General features: G+C 38.3%; 1 protein-coding gene across 8 annotated transcripts in view; it reads left to right on the forward strand.

Annotated features, from left to right (window-relative positions):
* Positions 1 to 18,869, forward strand: part of WDFY3 (WD repeat and FYVE domain containing 3) — a 176,677-nt gene that overhangs the window by 86,124 nt on the left and 71,684 nt on the right. For 7 of the 8 annotated variants that reach the window (XM_039350899.1, XM_039350896.1, XM_039350897.1 and 4 more), the window contains exons 12-20: positions 1,065 to 1,522; positions 3,350 to 3,433; positions 10,452 to 10,632; positions 11,510 to 11,724; positions 12,549 to 12,661; positions 13,987 to 14,218; positions 15,935 to 16,035; positions 17,426 to 17,644; positions 18,629 to 18,810. In XM_039350899.1, the coding sequence (XP_039206833.1) occupies positions 1,065 to 1,522; positions 3,350 to 3,433; positions 10,452 to 10,632; positions 11,510 to 11,724; positions 12,549 to 12,661; positions 13,987 to 14,218; positions 15,935 to 16,035; positions 17,426 to 17,644; positions 18,629 to 18,810 (1,785 nt within the window). The remainder of the gene's footprint in view (positions 1 to 1,064; positions 1,523 to 3,349; positions 3,434 to 10,451; positions 10,633 to 11,509; positions 11,725 to 12,548; positions 12,662 to 13,986; positions 14,219 to 15,934; positions 16,036 to 17,425; positions 17,645 to 18,628; positions 18,811 to 18,869) is intronic. The other variant, XM_039350902.1, reaches the window with a different exon arrangement.

Consider the following 18,869-nt stretch of genomic DNA (forward strand, 5'->3'; position numbering starts at 1 on the left):
TTATTAAGTGATTTAAGAAAAGTAGATATATCTAGCCTAAGAAAAAGAAGGACCAGGAGTGACATAGCAGGGTTCCAGTATCTAGTGGTTGCCACAAAGAGGGAGTCAACTTATTCTTCAAAGCATCTGAAGGCAAGGCAAGAAGCAGTGGATGGAAATTAATCAAGGAGAGAAGCGTCCTAGAACTAAGGAGAAATTTCTGGACAGTGAAAACAATTAGACAGTGGAACGGTTTGCCTTCAGAAGTTGTGGGTGCTCCATTACTAGAGACTTTTAAGAAAAGATTAGACAGAACTTTTCTGAAAAGGTATACGGTCACATATTTGAGCAGGAGATCGGACAAAAGACCTCTAAGATCCCTTCTAACTCTGTTACTCTGTTATTCCTAATTAGAATATGTTTTTATAATAGTGTAGAAATGACTAAGAGACAGTATTGGCCAGGATTGAGTTTTGTAAATTGGAAACTCAGGTTGTGGAGTTCACTGGATGACTTTGGTCTTCCTTCCAAGGTTGATAAAATGAGGATCCAGATTGTTGGGGACAATATGCTTTTATAAACCACTCAGAGAGTGCTGTAAAGCACTATGTAGTGCAGTGGTTCTCAACCTGTGGGTCGGGACCCCATTTGGGGTCGAACGACCATTTCACGGGGGTCGCCAAACAACGTAGTCTGCCATTTTTTTCCCCTTTTCCTTAGCTGTGCTACTCCCTTTTATTCTATTGAATAGAGTCTAATATTTTACTCTATTGAATAGAGTCTAATTCTATTGGCTTTCAAAAGCCAATAGGAATTGTCCAGGCTGTCTCTGCCCTGCTGAGCCCGCCAAAAGTCCCATTCTGCAAATGGTGCTGCACCAGTTGAGTAGTCCTCAACTTACGACCGGTTGAGTAGTCCTCGACTTACGACCGGTTGGGGGTCGCGGCATTAAAAAGGTTGAGAACCACTGATGTAGTGGTATATAAGTCTAAGTGCTATTGTTTTTAATCTGTCAGCGCCTAGATGCATCTAAGAAAGCCTGTGCTTCTCTTATTTATACTGCCATATTTTAAAAATCTATGTAGGCCTTGCTTTCAGTACTAAAGGAGAGCCATCGGACGAGAACAGTTTTCCGGAAAGTTGGTGGATTTGTTTATATCACCTCGTTGTTGGTTGCCATGGAAAGATCCTTATGCTCTCCACCCAAAAATGGCTGGGAGAAAGTGAACCAGAATCAAGTCTTCGAACTACTACACACGGTGCTGTGTACCTTGACCGCAGCCATGCGTTATGAGCCAGCCAACTCACACTTCTTCAGAACTGAGATCCAGTATGAAAAGCTGGCTGATGCCATAAGGTTACTCGGCTGCTTCTCAGACTCCAGAAAACTAAGTCCTGTGAATGTCTTCCCCTCCAACATCCAGCCGTTTCAAAAACTATTGGAAGATGACCTCATCTCCATGGATACCATCTCGCCCACTTTAAAGCACTGCAGCAAGCTCTTTATTTACCTCTACAAAGTAACTACAGATTCTTTTGACAGGTATGATGTAGACTTGCAATAGAGTTCTGAATATTTGGCTCCATCACGTCTCGTGTCTGTGATGCTTCCCTAGTGTAGCTTTCCACAAGCATTCATGTATGTAGGCATTTCATAGCCATGATCAAAGGCCATTTGTTTTGGGGTCTTTGGTGCTGTCTGAGCTTGGTGGTTTGCTTACAGTGCATTTTTGTGCACTGATGAAGTTACCTAGTAGGGTAAAGAAACGTCTGCAAGAAAACAACCAAGCTCAAAAAGTACCAGTTCAACCCTGAACCACAAATATTCTCTTCTATTGATGTCGTGTGTTTTACAAGATTGAAATTTGTGTCATGTATACAGTATTAGTCTGGAGAAGGCTAACTTAGTGTAGTGCTCACTCTTTTAAGATGAATGAGGGCCAACTATTTTCTTTACTGCCAAATGATTTATGTGTCTGTAATCTCACCTTATAACTACACTGCATGAACAATTTACAACAGGGAATTGCATTGGAGTAAGAATTTGGTTTTTTGTAATGATTCCGTGTGTTATCTGGATGTTGGCAAAGAAGGATAGGGCTTCTGTAGGAGAATAGTTGTTGAACAGCAGATAGTTTTGCTGAAGTAATACTTCTGTTTTTAAAAGTTTAGTAGTGCCATTGTCACTGTATATTTACCTATAAAAACATCCATTTGTTCATACCTCTGGATTCCTCCAGAAAAAGTACCTTCTTTTAAACCTTTGTTTGTTCTTTTTTTGGAATAAAACAAGCAAACAAAGCCAACTTTTAAGCCTTTGTTTAAACGAGGGTTTCTTTGCTTGTTTTATTCAGTATTTTTTTAAAATCACAAATCAACATTGGACCCATTTAAAAGCAGGGCCAAATTCGTACTTTAATATATGAGTTTTAAAGGTTTTTGTAATTAAAATAAGGCTTGTTGGAACGTGTGTTATTTTTACAGTATTTAAGGGCATTTAAAGCATTTGATTTCTGGAAATACTGGTATTCTTACTAGAAATTGATACATTTAAATATACATTATTGTACTGTTGAATACAGTACAATTTTTTCATTGTTTTTGATGGAAAAAAGTAAGCTATAGTAGTAGCATTTTTAATTTTGATGCTATTTGTGTAGCATATATTGTCATATTAACACAAAGACCCAGGCATAGTGAGAGAGGCAGGGAATATTTAATGTCTAGTCATAACAACATTTAAGTATTCCCTTAATTGTAAGTCTATGTGTAAATAAGTTATTTTTCACTGATGATGGTTGATTTTTTTAAAAAAATATCATACACTGAGATATTTTCAGATTTCTCAATAATTGGTATTCTCTGATGCTGAAATTTAAGGAATCTGGACTAAAATTGTTGCATAAGTATTTTCCCCCTTTTGTTGTTTCCTCTTATTCACATCTTTCTATTTCAGTATCTTTTTTTGCAGACTTCCTACTGTATTATAGACTATTGTATTAGTCCTAAGTATGAAACTCTTAATAGTATCTGTTTATATTATGTGTACTAAAAAGTGATCCTCTGTTTTCTTTTTGATACCCTAAACAATCCATGATGTCACAATGGGAAGAAGCAATTGTTAACAGCTCAGTCTAGCAATTCAGCATTAATGCAAGAATCATTGTTAAAAATGAATTTGCTTGTTCAGTGTCTTTGGTAGTTTCCTACGTTTCATTCTGTTTTCGTTTGTTGAATGTTTTGTCTTCTTTTCTGGTTCATCCTGAAAAATCCATTTCTTGTGGTGAAACTGTAAAACTAACCAAGCTTCCAGCCTCCTGTTCTCTTTTCTAACTTCTCTCTGTCCCCTCTGTGTCTGTTTTGTCTGTAGTCGTGCTGAGCAGATTCCTCCTTGCCTGACAAATGAATCTTCTCTTCCCTCTCCTTGGGGCACGCCAGCTTTGTCCAGGAAAAGGTACTGATCCTTTTTAAACAGAAGTTGTAGCTGAAAAGGTTGGACTCTTACCTTCCCCAAACTGAGATCTTGTCTTTCTGTGCTTCTTCAATTGTTTTTTTAAAACTTTCTCTAGACCAGGGGTCTTCAAACTTGGCCCTTTTATGACTTGTGGACTTCAACTCCCAGAATTCCTCAGCCAGCGTGCCTGGCTGAGGGATTCTGGGAGTTGAAGTCCACATGTCATGAAAGGGCCAAGTGTGAAAACCTCTGCTCTGGAGTAAGGCTCTTATTATTGAGTCCACAAAACAACTGTTAACGGTAACTGTGCTCCTTGCTTTTTTCTGTTTTATGTAAAGACTGTGTCTGCATTTAATTTAACTGAAAGATTTATTTAAAGGAAGGAGGGAGGGAGGGAGGGAGGGAGGGAGGGAGGGAGGGAAGGAAGGAAGGAAGGAAGGAAGGAAGGAAGGAAGGAAGGAAGGAAGGAAGGAAGGAAGGAAGGAAGGAAGGAAGGAAGGTTGAATATTCAGATTATATCTGATTGGTTAGAAATTAAATCAGTGGAGTCAGGCAAGCTATTCGTAACTTGGTAGTCTTTGACTTATGACCATTTGTTTAACAATGGATCAAAGTTACAACAGACTTAAGAAAAAGTGACATATTACCTGTCCTTGAAGTTACGACCATTATAGCACCTATGTGGTTGCCATTTGGTGGTTAGCAACTGGCTGGCATTTACAATGGAGGCAGTATCTTGCAGTCACATGACTGTGATTTATGATCTTCCCAGCTGACTTCTGACAAGCAAAGTCAATTGGGGAAGCCAGATTTGCTTAACAACCTCTTGATTCACATATGCAGTATTGCAGGCTAATTCTGCTGACGTCCGACTGCCACAGTTTGGTAGCTTAAATCTCACCGGCTCCAGGTTGACTCAGCCTTCCATCCTTCTGAGGTCAGTAAAATGAGGACCCAGATTGTTGGGGTCAATATGCTGACTCTGTAAACCACTTGGAGAGGGCTGTAAATTGCTATTATTCACATAACAACTGTGGTAATATGGTCACAGAATCAGGCCTGATGATTTGTTTAACAACTGTTTCACTTAGAGACTGAAATTTCAACCCAAATTGTGGCTATAAGTCAAGGACTACCTGTAAGTTCAATTTATTTCAGTGGAGCTATGCTACCTATGCCCAAGTCTGGTCCAAACTATTAAGATTATTGAAATTTCACTAATTCTTCTTAGAGTTTGAATGAGAATATTGCAGAAATTTCACGAGATTTGGAAATCTTATGAAACATCACCTATTTTTAATTCATTTTTCTTGCATCTGTTTCATCACACAACATTGCACAGTGGTACCAGGGGCACAAAAAGGTTGGGAATCATACTTTAGGATTAGCTAAACAGGAAATGTCTTTATATAAAAGAAAAAATTAGAACTAAGATTCTGATATTAGGTAACATGTATATGGAATTGTCTCTGAGGTCTGTTTTGATTGTGCAATTTTATACAGGTAATCCAAGATTGTCAAATTGTATTCAAATATTTTTTATTGCAGTTGAACTTCTTTTGGATATCACTACCCCTTGAGCACAAAATACAGTTTCTTAACTCCCAATTCTCCAAAATTAAAAACAAAAAGTAGAGAATGGGACATAATGAAGCTGATAAATTCTGTCAGCCATCGTATTACTGTATAAGATCTTCTAGACATTCTGATTTCCTTCTACTGATAGCTTCAGCCTGGAAAAATATGGGTCCTGGGACCCTATTTAAGAAATGCTGGATATGTCAAGAGTGTTATAAATACTTTGAGTCAATGTGTTTCTGTTTAGAAAAATAGATGAACTCAAAGATGAATATTCATAATAACTACATAATAGTTGAATGGGCATAAATTATTGCCCACTATTTTTATTTCCTGCACTTTTGTTCTATAATATCAGCATTCACCCCCAACTGAAGATTTAAATTAGATCACCTATTACATAAAACCTGACATTAATTGGGATTGTCTTCAGTGCAAACATGTAAGTGAGTCATGAATATTTAGGTGAAAAACACATACACAAACCTGTTGTGATTTAAATAGAAAATCCCTTAAATGAGTGTATCTTAAGCCAGTGGTTCTCAGACTTGTGACTTCTGTGATCTCGTAAAACAGTAAACAATGTCCCTCTCAAATTTACAACTAAGGCTCAAATTCTAATGTTGGAACGAGGGAGAAATTAAAAACATACCATTTTCAATCATTAATTTTTAATCTCTTTATCTCAGGACTTCTGAAACTTTGCAGACTACAACTGCCCATGTAGGGTTGCCAAGACAAAATGAAGGGCAAACTCTTGTGGGAGTTTTGACAGTGTTCCCACTTGTAATAGGGGCAAATGTCTATAGTTCGGGTGCAGAATGAGGGTGAAGTTTGTTCTCCAAACTTGTGGGTTGGTTTCCAAACCTTTCGTTACCAGGCTAGGTAACATCTTCAGTGGAGTGTAGGTGATGTCAGTCTCAGTATTATTCTGTTTATAAGGACTTCCGGTGTGGGTGTGTCAAGTGAGGGTCTTGTGATAGGTCGTCTGATGGGTCAGGTGTGAGTCATCAATGAGGGCCTTGTGATGGATCTTTTGATGGGGAGGTTACATCAGGTCAGGGTTATTGGGAGGTGAACTGCTGGGGGAAGGGGGGGCTTGCGTTTGTTGGTTGAGAGTGTGCTGTCTCTGGTTGGCTGTATGATTGATTTGGATTCTGAGGGGTTCGTAGGCTGATTGTAGGTCAGTGTGTCTGTTGATGGAATTGTTCCCACTTTCTTCGCACAGACAAAACTGGAGCTTTGTCCAAATGGGTGGCTGCTTTGCTTTATGAAAGATAGACAGACAGGATTGTAAGTTGCTTAAAACCTTGTTGAGTCCCAATCCACAAATTGAGAGCCCCTGTGTGGCAAACTGCACATAGCTCCATTTAGAAATATTCATTCATGTGGAAACTTTCACTTTAGTTATTCTGCCTTTGTTGTTGTTATAAATAATGATGAACATACCTAAAACTCCTTCCTCCTCAGATTTTTTCCCCACAACGACAACCCTGTGAGGTGGGTTGGGCTGAGAGAAAATGATTGGCCCAAAATCACCCAGGTGGTGTTCATGCCTAAAGATGGGACCAGAACTCACTGTCTTCTGGATTCTAGCCTGGTGCATTAACCACTAGACTAAGCTGGAAAGCTTTTCAACAAACTCTTAATGAGTTAGTTATTTAAATAAATGAATAAATAATAAGTTGGAAGGGACCTTGGAGGTCATCTAGTGACTAGTCCAACCCCCTGCTCAGGCAGGAAATCCTATACCATTTCGGACAAATGGCTGTCCTGTCTCTTCTTAAAAACTTCCAGTGTTGGAGCATTCACCGCTTCTGGAGGCAGGTTGTTCCACTGGTTAATTGTTCTAACTGTCAAATAAAAGTTCCCAGAAGTTAGCAGATGCTTTTTAAAAAGTGTTAAAGAAGTAGAGATAGTGTTACTTCGAAAGTCGAGTGCACAGAAACATCCTTAATAAAACGTATTATTTATAATTTTATTTGTTAAATGTATTTGCTGTCTGTGGGGCTACTCTAGGCAGCTTACAATAATAAAAAGGTGGGAATGAAAGGAGAACATAAGCAGAACAGAAGTAAAATAATGGAACCTATAAAACAAAACAATGAAAAAGGAACACAACTTGAAAATATATCAGTATTGTATGATAACCAAAAAGATGGATGGATGGATGGATGGATGGATGGAGAGCAGAGAGCTGGGGGGGGGGCTGGGAGATGGGGTCTGCCATCAATACAGAAGCCACCTCCAGTGTGGAACACCCATTTAATAAATATTTCTCTCTGTGTGAGCAACACTGGCTTTTTAAAGTATTACTTTCAATGCACTAAACTTTAGGGCAGGGGTCCCCAACCCCTGGTCTGTGGACCAATACAGAGCTGTGGCATGCCAGCAACCAGTCCACACAAACAAGCAAAGCCCCATTTGCAGGATGCAGGCAGCAGCCAAAGCATGCACTCTCCGGTCCATGGAAAAATCTTTCTCCACAGAACTGGTCCCTGGTGCCCAAAAGGTTGGGGATCTCTGCTCTAGGGGAGCACACAAATGGCCAACACTTAACAAAATAGGGCAAGGGATCCGACCATAGAAATGATAGAAATCAGAAAATGCCCCTTATGCTCTTGTTTTACCTAAAGGTTCAAAGAGTAGACCCAGTGATAATTTTTTTCACCAATTTTTTGTTTCACCTATTCATTTCGGTGTAAGTCAAATGACTACTTGGTAAGTTATTGTAATGTTGGAAGGGAGGTAGTCCCCTGTCATCATTGGCTGCAGATAAGCCAATGGCTGTTAGTGATCTGGAGGGTGAGATAAGATGCCTCAGTTTTCCTTCAGTGCAAAATCCAATGGGGAATTTCATCTTGCAGAAGATGAGTTGTTCCATCAAGTTACTATGTAGATGTGAGTAATACAATGTCACTGTGTCATTTACCCTAGAAACACCCACATTCTTGAGGATGCTAGATGTGCAATACAAGGGAGATATTGCCAGTCAACCATAGAGCATTGATCTAGATCACCCTTAATCAATAGGAAGTACATGTACACCACGGAGCAAACTGATTGTGTTGTATTCATCCAGAACATTGAACAGCCCACAGACCAACTTGCTTCCTCTTGTCTCCAGTTGTTATTGGACATTTATGGATATTTGTTTTCCCTAATTGTCTTTGAACCTAGGTCTTTTTGTTTTCTCTTTTCTTTTTTTTCTTTTTTTTAATCAACCATAGTTTTGCTTGAATGAAAGCTTTGTGATCTGGTTTGGCTTTGTGATACTAAATGCAATTTCTAGTTTCCCCCAATATTTAATATATGCTGACTATGTTGCTGATAGAGGCAAAATGGAAAGAGTGCAGTACTGCAAACTTTTATGATGATGATGACGCAAAGTGCACCAGCAGAGAACAGAATAAGTTTGAGGTTAATACGATGCCATCAAATTGGGCTGCATTGTTAATGAATGTATGGGCAGGTGATTATTTACAGAGCAAATGTTTTATTTCTTTAGAGGAAACTATGTGTGTTAATTCAGACAAATTATGGTAACAAAAAATGACTTCATTACCCCGTCTCCCCCCCCCCCAAGTACCTAACCAAAATTAGGTCAGTGCTAGGCAGATGTTGTTTTTTAAATTGAGGTATACACTATCTTTTATGGCTACAATTCTGTTTTCCCGTGTTTTCACTTAAAATTAGCAGGAATTGTTTTGAATTTTCAGTATACCTAGTTACAGGCTTTCTGATGACAACATGTTGCTGAACCCTGAATGAAAAAGTGATAGGACTGGCATTTATTTGTTTGTTTGTTTGTTTATTTGCATAATATTCTGTGACAGCTAACTGGATAAGATAACTTTATTGTCATTTTTTTTTACTGTGGGCACAACGGCACACATCAAAAATTGAAATTTAGTTGCCCGCTCTCAAAGTAAAAACATACATGATACACACCTAAATATACTATATACAACGTATGTATAGACCCACACCTCTACATATACATAACAAATAAATATTAAATACCGTCCATCTTGAATATATAACGGAAGGAGGAAGCTTGAGAGTTCACAAGGTTAATGCTGTATGGAATGAAACCATGGATTAGATATTATAGAGCTATGTGTACAATAGTGTCATCTAGTATAATATGATCATATTCTATAGAAAGAGGTGTATAAGCTGTGTAATTCTTCATGGTATTGACCACAGTTGACACCAGAATTTCCATTGCTAAGCAAGGCAGTTGTTAAGTGAACTTTGCCCAATTTTACGACCTTTTTTGACACAACTGTTAAGTGAATCACTGCAGTTGTTGTCAGTCATGTGATAATTGAGATGGGCTTCCCCCATTTTGTTTGTTGAAATCCAGTCAGGAAAATTACAAATGGTGATCACATGACTCTGGGACAGTGCAACTGTCATAAATATATGCCAGTTGCTTCCTGAAGTGTGATCACATGACCATGGGGATGTTGCAATAGTTGTAAGTGTGAAAAACAATCATAAGTCATTTTTTTCAGTGTTATAACATTGAATGGCCCCTAAACGAATGATTAAAAATCAAGGACTAAATGTATATGGGCTGTGCTCAGTGTGTATTACACAATATGGGAATGATGTGCAAGCTTCCTTTTCATTCCAGATTAATAAAAGAAAAATCCCCCTGTCCCAAAAGTACTTTTTCCAAAAGGCAACTGGACTTTCTTGGTTCTTTTTCTTTTTCTCCGAAAATGTTTCGCTTTTCATCCAAAAAGCTTCTTCAGTTCTTCAGATGAGAATCAAGGAGAGAATCAACCTAGAACTAAGGAGAAACTTCCTGACAATTAGAACAATTAACCAGTGGAACAACCTGTCTCCAGAAGCGGTGAATGCTCCAACACTGGAGGTTTTTAAGAAGAAACTGGACAGCCATTTGTCCGAAATGGTATAAGGTTACCTGTCTGAGCAGGGGGTTGCACTTGATGACCTCCAAGGTCCCTTCCAACTTTATTATTATTATTGTTGTTGTTGTTGTTATTATTATTATTATTAATAATAATATTAGAAGCAAAACATTTTAAGTCCAGTTGCCTTTTGGAAAAAGCACCTTGGGAGAACCATGACCTGGATGATTGAGAATATCTTTAGACGAGAAGTCTTCTTGTTATCAGACAGGTTTATAGCTCATCTGGACTAGCTGACATATCATCATTAGGGCAAAAATATCTTCTGGAAAAAAAAGATATCGCTGTGATATTTGTAAAAATAAGAGAAAGAGCAAATTAGCATGGGAAAGAAAATTGTAAGCTATTTGTAATAATACAAAGATCAGTGCATATTAATAGATGAAGTATATGGTTATTCCAGCCTGTAAATATTCAGTACTTAATTAAACTCTTTGGAGAAGAGTTTAATGCGGAATGTGCGTTAAGGGTTTGTTATTTTTTCTTCTCATCTTTAGACAGGCATATCATTCAGTGTCACAAGCTTCTTCAGTATTCCCTTCCAAAAATGCCACTGATGCAAAGTTACACAAAGGAACTCTACTTCTGCAAAGTTTGGATGCTGTCATTATCCATCCTGGAGCTATGCTGGCTATGCTGGACCTTGTGGTCTCTGTTGGGTCAACTACACAGCCAGATGTGAGTCTTTGTTGCTTTACTGTGTATCATTCTAATAGTTTCTATAACCCAGGGCAGGGGTAGGCAACCTTGGCTCTTTTATGACTTGTGGACTTCAAGTCCCAGAATTCCTGAGCCAGCATAGCTGGCTCAGGAATTCTGGGAGTTGAAGTCCACAAATCATAAAAGAGCCAAGGTTGCTGACCCCTGACCCAGGATTTTTCAACCTTGGCCACTTTAAGATGTCTGGACTTCAACTCCCAGAATTCCCCAGCCAGCGTAATGTGAGTTGAAATCCACACATATTAAAGTGGCCAAGGTTGAGAAATACTGATATAAACATAGTGAACTTAAAAATCTTAGGATATATTTTCTGTCTGGAATTTGATAAGACTACTAGCACGGTTTATTGAAAGAAAGTTTGTATTTTGGTTGGTACCTGGAACAACATGATTACACAATGGCATGATGTTTAGAGCAGTGCCCCCCCCACCTTTTGGGCACCAGGGATCAGTTCTGTGGAGAGAGATTTTTTCAGCGGAGCGGAGGGGGTGTGGCTTCGCATGCTTCCTGCATCCCGTGGATGGGCTTCGCTTGTTTGTATGGACCAATTTCTGGCATGCCACAGCCCGGTGCTAGTCCACGGACCGGGAGTTAGGGACCCCTGGTTTAGAGGAAAACAGACTAATCTTGCCATTGGTTTTCCCCAAAACATCTCCTTCCAGGTGTCCTATGTATTGTCAGTTTGTACTGGGAATCTGCCTGTTCTATGCTGAACTAATGTCCCTAATGCTGGTAACCAGCATAAAATTCCCATATCTATGGTTCAAGTAAGAATGTACAGTTTAGTATAATATGCAGTATTCAAGTACAGTGTTTTTTGCCTTATGTGTTATAGCACGCACTGGATCTCCAGCTTGCAGTGGCCAACATCTTGCAATCTCTTGTACATACCGAAAGGAATCAACAAGTTATGTGTGAAGCTGGGCTTCCTGCTCGTCTTCTGCAGAAATGCAGTGCTGCTCTTACGGATGAAGACCACTCTTTGCATCCTCCTCTCCAAAGGATGTTTGAAAGGTTGGCTTCTCAGACATTGGAGCCAATGGTGCTGCGGTAAGTGAGAAAGTTTGGCTTACTTCAGGTTATCATTCAGAACCGGCCAATGAGGGCCATCCTTTCTCTCTACTTCTCCACTTGGTGTAGTTCCTAAAACTACACAATAAAGTCAAGATATCACATGGATGCTCAGGAAATAACAGCTAGTGCTCAATTTAGGATTACAGTTGAGCCCAAAATTTCTGTTGCTAAGCAAGACAGTTGTTAGGCGAGTTTTGCCCCATTTTACGAGCTTTCTTGTCACGGTTGTTAAGTGAACGTCCGCAGTTGTGAAGGTAGTAACACGGTTGTTAAGTGAATCCGGCTTCCTCATTGACTTTGCTTGTCAGAAGGTCGCAAAAGGTGATTATGAGACCCCGGGACACTGCAGCCGACATAAGTATGAGCCAGTTGCCAAGCACCCCAGTTTTGATCACCTGACCATAGGGATGCTGCAATGGTCGTAAGTGTGAAAAATGGTTATGAGTCACCTTTTTCAGATCACTAAATGAATGGTAGTAAACTGAGGTCAACCTGTGTACATAAAATGATTGCAACTTTTCTATTTTGCTTAGATGATTTGCATTCTATCTGATGACAAAAAGTACGCTATAGATGTTATAAATAAGCAAAATAACAATAGAAGAATAATTTTAACTGACGTGTTTACATGCATAACAGACGTGACACTTTTAATGTGCTTTACCTTGATTAGTTTCAGTTTTTTTTTTCATTAAAGAGTTCAAGTGAAAGCCTTTAGATTAAGGGATTAAAGATTAAAGTTAAAAGCAATACAGAGTAATCTGGAGCTTCTCTTTATTTTCCTTTCCATTTTTCTTCAGGGAATTTTTACGTTTGGGAAATCCTCTGAATTGTGGAGCCTGGGATAAAAAACTATTGAAACGGTATCATGTACATAAACCAAGCTCACTCAGTTATGAACCAGAGATGAGAAGTAAGTCTTCAAATACTAAAAAAGCATCTGAGGTTCTTCTAGCACAGGGGTAGGCAACCTTGGCTCTTTTATGACTTGTGGACTTCAACTCCCAGAATTCCTGAGCCAGCCATGCTGAGGGGAAAGGGAGAGTTTCCAATCTGAGCCAGGCTGGCTCAGGAATTCTGGGAGTTGAAGTCCACCAGTCATAAAAGAGCCAAGGTTGCCTACCCCTGCAGTTCTTAAAATCCAGTAATTCTTTGAGCAAAATTTAGAATGAGTGGTAATGAGATTTGCTTGTATTGTTACAGAGGCCTTTTGGAATAGTAATAGAAAAAACTGATTGAGTACAATTCTAAAAATTATCAGAGAAGGAATCAGAAGTAACCCACATTATTACAATGTGGTGTCTCTCTTTTAAGTCTTTCTAGGGATTTCCATTTCAGGTCTATGTATAAACTTTATAATTTATGTATGTAACAACTTTATAATTTAAGTTCTCAAAGCATCTTCAAAATCTGATTTCAAATCATAAATAGAATAAAGACTGGATAATAACAGTACTGTATATCTGATACTTATAACTATTATTGTAGATAATAATAGAAAAGACGTATACTTTAACTGTAATTAAAAGACTGACTGTATTACGGCTACATTTAATCCAGTGTCTTTAATAGCTGAGGTTTACTTAATAATTTCTATTTCAATACAAGGCTGAGTAGAAAAAGATTATTTATAGCGGGCAGAATGTGGCTAAATTGGATTTAGGTAGACCTTGTTCTGGAAATTAAAATAATTTGGATGCTACTACGTGTCATTAAGATGTGCAATGGCTGATAGGTTGATTATGTGCCAGCAAGTTGATATTGTCTCTTAATGACCACATAGATTTTGACAATGTGAGAATTAACTAGAAGAAAAATAATAAGATTTTATTCACAGTCCAATTAAACCAGCATAGGAGGAGGATTTGACTCTTTTCCAATGAATGATGTCATTGGCATTTCATGGGTTAAAATTTAAATGCTTTAAATTGCATAAATTGCTTGTTGGTTCTTTTGTCTATTATGGATAGCCTTGACTTTTATAACTTCCATTATCATTTTGAGGACTGATTTTATAATTGCTAATCATTTTTAGAATCCTATAAGTCCATTGCTGATAGCTCATCCATGTAGAATCCGTGAATCACATTTTATTCACATTATGTGGGACTTAATATCGCTCAACAATATCGCTCTTTTTTTTTTCCTTTCTCCATTAGCTCAACCTCTTCCTTTTTTCACATTTGCTATTAGCACAGCTCTTCTTTTTACAGCTTTTTTTCTTAATTCCTACTATAGACAGTATGGTGACATCAATGGAAGGTCTTGGTACTGACTGTGTGTTCAGCTTACACGAAGACACCCACTACAGGATTAGCAAGAGTCTTTTGAAGCCAGCTGAAGGAAGCACCGTGCCTTTGACAAGAGTAAAATGTTTGGTTTCTATGACAACCCCACATGATATTAGACTTCATGGATCATCAGTTACGCCTGCATTTATTGAATTTGACACTTCTCTTGAAGGGTTTGGGTACGGTCTTGCAAAATCTTTTATCTTAATTTATTGTTCTTCATGGATGTTTAAGTGAGTCGTTTTGGTTTTTACAACCATAAAATGTGACATGGAAGGCTGCTTTTGATGTTACACATTCTTCTGTAACAAAGTTTAAGTTTGGACCACCCCACAAAGCATTGCTTTTTATGTGTTAGAACATTTTTTCCCCAGTAAGAATGGCCCTTATATTTAATTGTGTAAGTCTAGAAAGGCACTTGATGATCATATAAAGTTCAATATATTTCATTATGTGGTTTATGGAAATTGCTTGGACTTTTGATGTACTGGTCCGTAAAGAAATTTAGATTGTAAAAGTATAATGTGAGTTTATAAACTTTTTTGTATTTCACATGCTGAAATATTGAATTATCTCCTTAGAATATTGTTATTCCTGTCTTACAAAAAAAGGAGGTAGGATCCATGGACGTAATTCTAGCTCAGTGTTTACATATCAAAATTGTGACATAATCCACTGTGTCCTCATTGTGCCATCTTTTGGTGTGAATCTTCCCTTCAACAAACACGCACACTGACTTTGAATGATGTAGCTGTATCTGATTGATGTTTCCCATGGTTTGTTAATCTTGGGTCTTGTTCAAAGAACATCAGCAAGTTTTTTCCAGTATAGAGACAAATGTACCATCAAACAGACAGGTGGAAAAACAAATGGCAAATGTCTCCTGACATTTGGAAATATTTATGGGAGGCGGGAAAACATATTTTGGGTCCACTAAATGGAACAGTGATGCAAAATGATGAGGGAACATCCTGCATGTGGGTGCAACTGAGACGATGGATGTTATTTATCAGTTTTGAAGTATGACAGTTTTATTTTAGGCTTACGGTAAAGTTGCTATCATTTCCCCCTCAAAATGCAAGAAAACCATGCAGGCAATTTTGAGCGATTGTGGTGGAGAAGGTCCTCTGGGCCACAGAAAAGGGATTTGGGGGCTTGTCTGCAACCTGGAAAGAGCAGGTTTTCCATCACTGCTCTTAACAGTGACATCTAGGAAAGCCCCAATATGATATTTATTCCTATTCCTCACCATGTTTGTGCTTCAGAGAGTGTTTCTACGATATTTTTACTTATTATGTACCATATATGCCGGTGTACAAGGCGACCCGGCATATAAGATGACCCCCATCTTTGTCGCCGAGCCGCATTCCTAGAACGTCGTCTTATACGCCGGAAACTACCAGTATTTCCGGCGTATGAGACGACTCGGTGTATAAGACAACCCCCGTCTTTGGTGCCGATTTTAGCGCTTGCGGAAGTCGCCTTATACACCGGCATATACGGTACTTATGATCTCTTTTGAGGATTTGTGTGTCTACATGTGTGTCAATATGAGTGGGTGTGAATGAGTACCACTATTATTCAGTCAATCTATATGTGCTGGCATTCCCTGATTTGCAATTCCTATCAAAAGCTGAAGGTTAAAGGCCATTTTTGTCTCTTACTCTAAATAGGGATTTCAACATTTCTTAGGTGTTTGTCAAACTTTCTTAAATGTTTGATTTATGAATTTTTGTCAGTTTTTAGTAATGTATTGATGTTACTGTCATCAGTTTTAGGTCCAGATAACTACAAAAGAGCTAGCTTTTGATCTAATTTACTGTAGATAGTTTATTTATTGTTTATTCATTTATTGTTCAGAAATTTTTCCTAATTCAGTGATCTCTTTTTCATAGTTGCCTGTTCTTACCTAGTTTGGCACCTCACAATGCACCAACCAATAATGTTGTTACTACAGGTTTGATTGATGGCACTGTAGTCAGTGGAATTGGAACCGGTGAGTCCTTGGTTGTTGTCCACTTAGATCGGGGTGGGAAACTATGGCCCTTTTATGACTTCTGAACTTCAACTCCCAGAATTCCTTTAGCCAGTCATGCTGGCTCAGATGTGTTCTATTCTGTCTTAGATAGATGTATTTTGTGTATTGTTTCCTGAGATGAGAGTAGTAGTGTGAGATCTTAATTTTCACATTTCGTATATAACCTCATACTAGGACTTGAAGATGCAAAATCCTGCAGGTTGCTAGTGTTCCATTATAGTGTGAGAAGCATAAGCAGAGAAAAATGACAGAAGAGTTACAGCAACTCAAATTAACTGATTATTAGAGTATAGCTGAATCCACTAACAATTGGGTGAATGATTTACTGTAAGGATTTTATGTGATGTAAATCACTGAAAGTGTGTAGAAAATGGGTTGTATATAAATGGAAAGAAGAGAGGGGGGGAGCTTTCAATACATTGTGTCAACATTTCTTTTCCCTTCATACGCTAGGAGAAAAGGGGAAATAATATAGGAAAATGTTTAGTGATTGGCTGCAAGCAGTTGAAACAAATAACAAGTCTCATAAACCTTTTTGTGATTGAATATATATGTTGTTCATATCACTTCGATATTTACTATTCAGTAACGATCAGGAAATGTGGGCAGTGATTCCCAGGTACATTAATGCATTATATAATTTTATGTCCCTACATATTTTATATTTGTTTGATGTGAATAAGATTATTATACTAATGTATTATTTTTATATAATCATGTATAAGTAATATTTTTATTTTTACTACTTCCAGAAATTCATAATATCCAGCTGTGTAGACAGCTGCAAGATTAAAATATTTAAGCTAGATATATAAAGAATTTGGAGAAAGAGTTAATAGATCAGTGGTTCTCAACCTTTTTAATGCCGCGACCCCCCAACCGGTCGTAAGTCGAGGACTACTCAACCGGTCGTAAGTCGAGGACTACTCAACTGGTGCAGCACCGTTTGCAGAATGGGACTTTTGGTGGGCTCAGCAGGGCAGAGACAGCCTGGAGAATTCCTATTGGCTTTTGAAAGCCAATAGAATTAGACTCTATTCAAGAGAGTCTATTCTATTGGCTTTCAAAAGCCAATAGAATAAAAGGGAGTAGCACAGCTAAGGAAAAGGGGGAAAAAATGGCGGACTGCGTTGTTTGGCGACCCCCGTGAAAGGGTCGTTCGACCCCAAATGGGGTCTCAACCCACAGGTTGAGAACCACTGTAATAGATAATAATGATGATGATGATGATGATAATGGAAGGGACTTTGGAGGTCATCTAGTCTCAGGCAGGAAATGGCTATCCGGTCTCTTCTTAAAAACTTCCAGTGTTGGAGCATTCACAATTTCCTATCATTTTCTCTTACAGGAGAACGGCTTTTCCCACCTCCATCTGGATTAAGCTTTTCAAGTTGGTTTTGTGTGGAACATTTTAGCACAGCCCCAAATTATCATCCAATCAGATTACTTACAATTGTAAGGCGGGCAAACAGCTCTGAACAGCACTATATATGCCTTGCTATCGTCCTTTCAGTAAAAGACCGATCCCTTATTGTTTCAACTAAAGAAGAACTGCTTCAGAATTATGGTAAGAACCAGCCTGCCTAGAGACCTTTCGTCAATTTTTTTTTTCAGTTTAGGACAATCAAGCTTCATTTTGAAATAACATTCCTGCTCCAACAAACTATGATGGGTGGCATGGGGGAATAAGTGATGAGCTGGAACAGTAAGGTTGTAAACTTGAAGTCTTAATTTGTTGAGTACCCTGAACTTCCAATTATTGAAATCGAACCCAAATATGATGAAGAGGTTCTTCAGCTGATTTTCCCCCTTTCACTACAATAACTTAAAATAGGTAGTCCTCAACTTGCAACCAAAATGGAGCTTGCTGTTCACAGTCGTAAGTCGTGATGGTTGTAAATTAGGTCACCCACATGACTGACTCCATTTTATAACTTTCTTTCTGCCAAAAAAAAAAAAAAAAAGGAACTGCAAATGACTATAAATCCTGGCCGGTTGTGCCAAACACCCAACATGCAGTCAGTCACATGACCACACAGGGAGTTGGCTAAAGGAACTTCAGAACTGGGTTCTAATATCCCTGAGGAAGTCTGTCATAACTTTAATCAGTCGCTAAGCGACCGGTCATAAGTCAAAAACTACCTAGTATGGCATTGGAGCCAAATGTAGCTTTTTAATGATGCTACTAGTAAAAGTTAAATACCTGTGATTCCATTCCAGATGGCTTGCCTAGTAAATGGAAATGGATAGTCTATTAACATTAACATACATTTATTAATTTATTCTAATGTAGTCTTAACTTTTTTCTGTATCTGGTTCTTTGTTGTGATGGTGTACTGAATGCAGACATTGAAGTGGTTAACTGCTTTGTATTCTGAATTTCTAATGTTTTCATTTGATAAATTTGAAGCCAAATTAGAGTACCAGACTCAGGGGCTATTATTTTTAAAGGGAATTGTGCATACCAGACTGCATCCTTCTTTTTGGGGTTGACCGTTGCCAATATACCTTTGGCCACTGAAACTCTCACCCAGTCTTCTTTTGTCTCCAGCTGATGACTTCAATGAGGAATCATCCTGCTATGAGATTCTGCCCTGTTGTGCTCGTTTTCGTTGTGGTGACCATATAGTGGAAGGCCAGTGGCATCACATGGTTCTGGTAATGAGCAAAGGAATGCTGAAAAATAGTACTGCTGCACTTTACATTGATGGACAGCTGATTAATACAGTAAAGGTAATTCAGAGTCTATAGCACGTACCCTTACTGGAAAGTATATATGGTAGTATATATTC

Source organism: Crotalus tigris, unplaced genomic scaffold, assembly GCF_016545835.1.
Source record: "Crotalus tigris isolate CLP2741 ecotype Arizona unplaced genomic scaffold, ASM1654583v1 scf7180000018362.849699, whole genome shotgun sequence".
Classification (NCBI taxonomy): domain Eukaryota; kingdom Metazoa; phylum Chordata; class Lepidosauria; order Squamata; family Viperidae; genus Crotalus; species Crotalus tigris.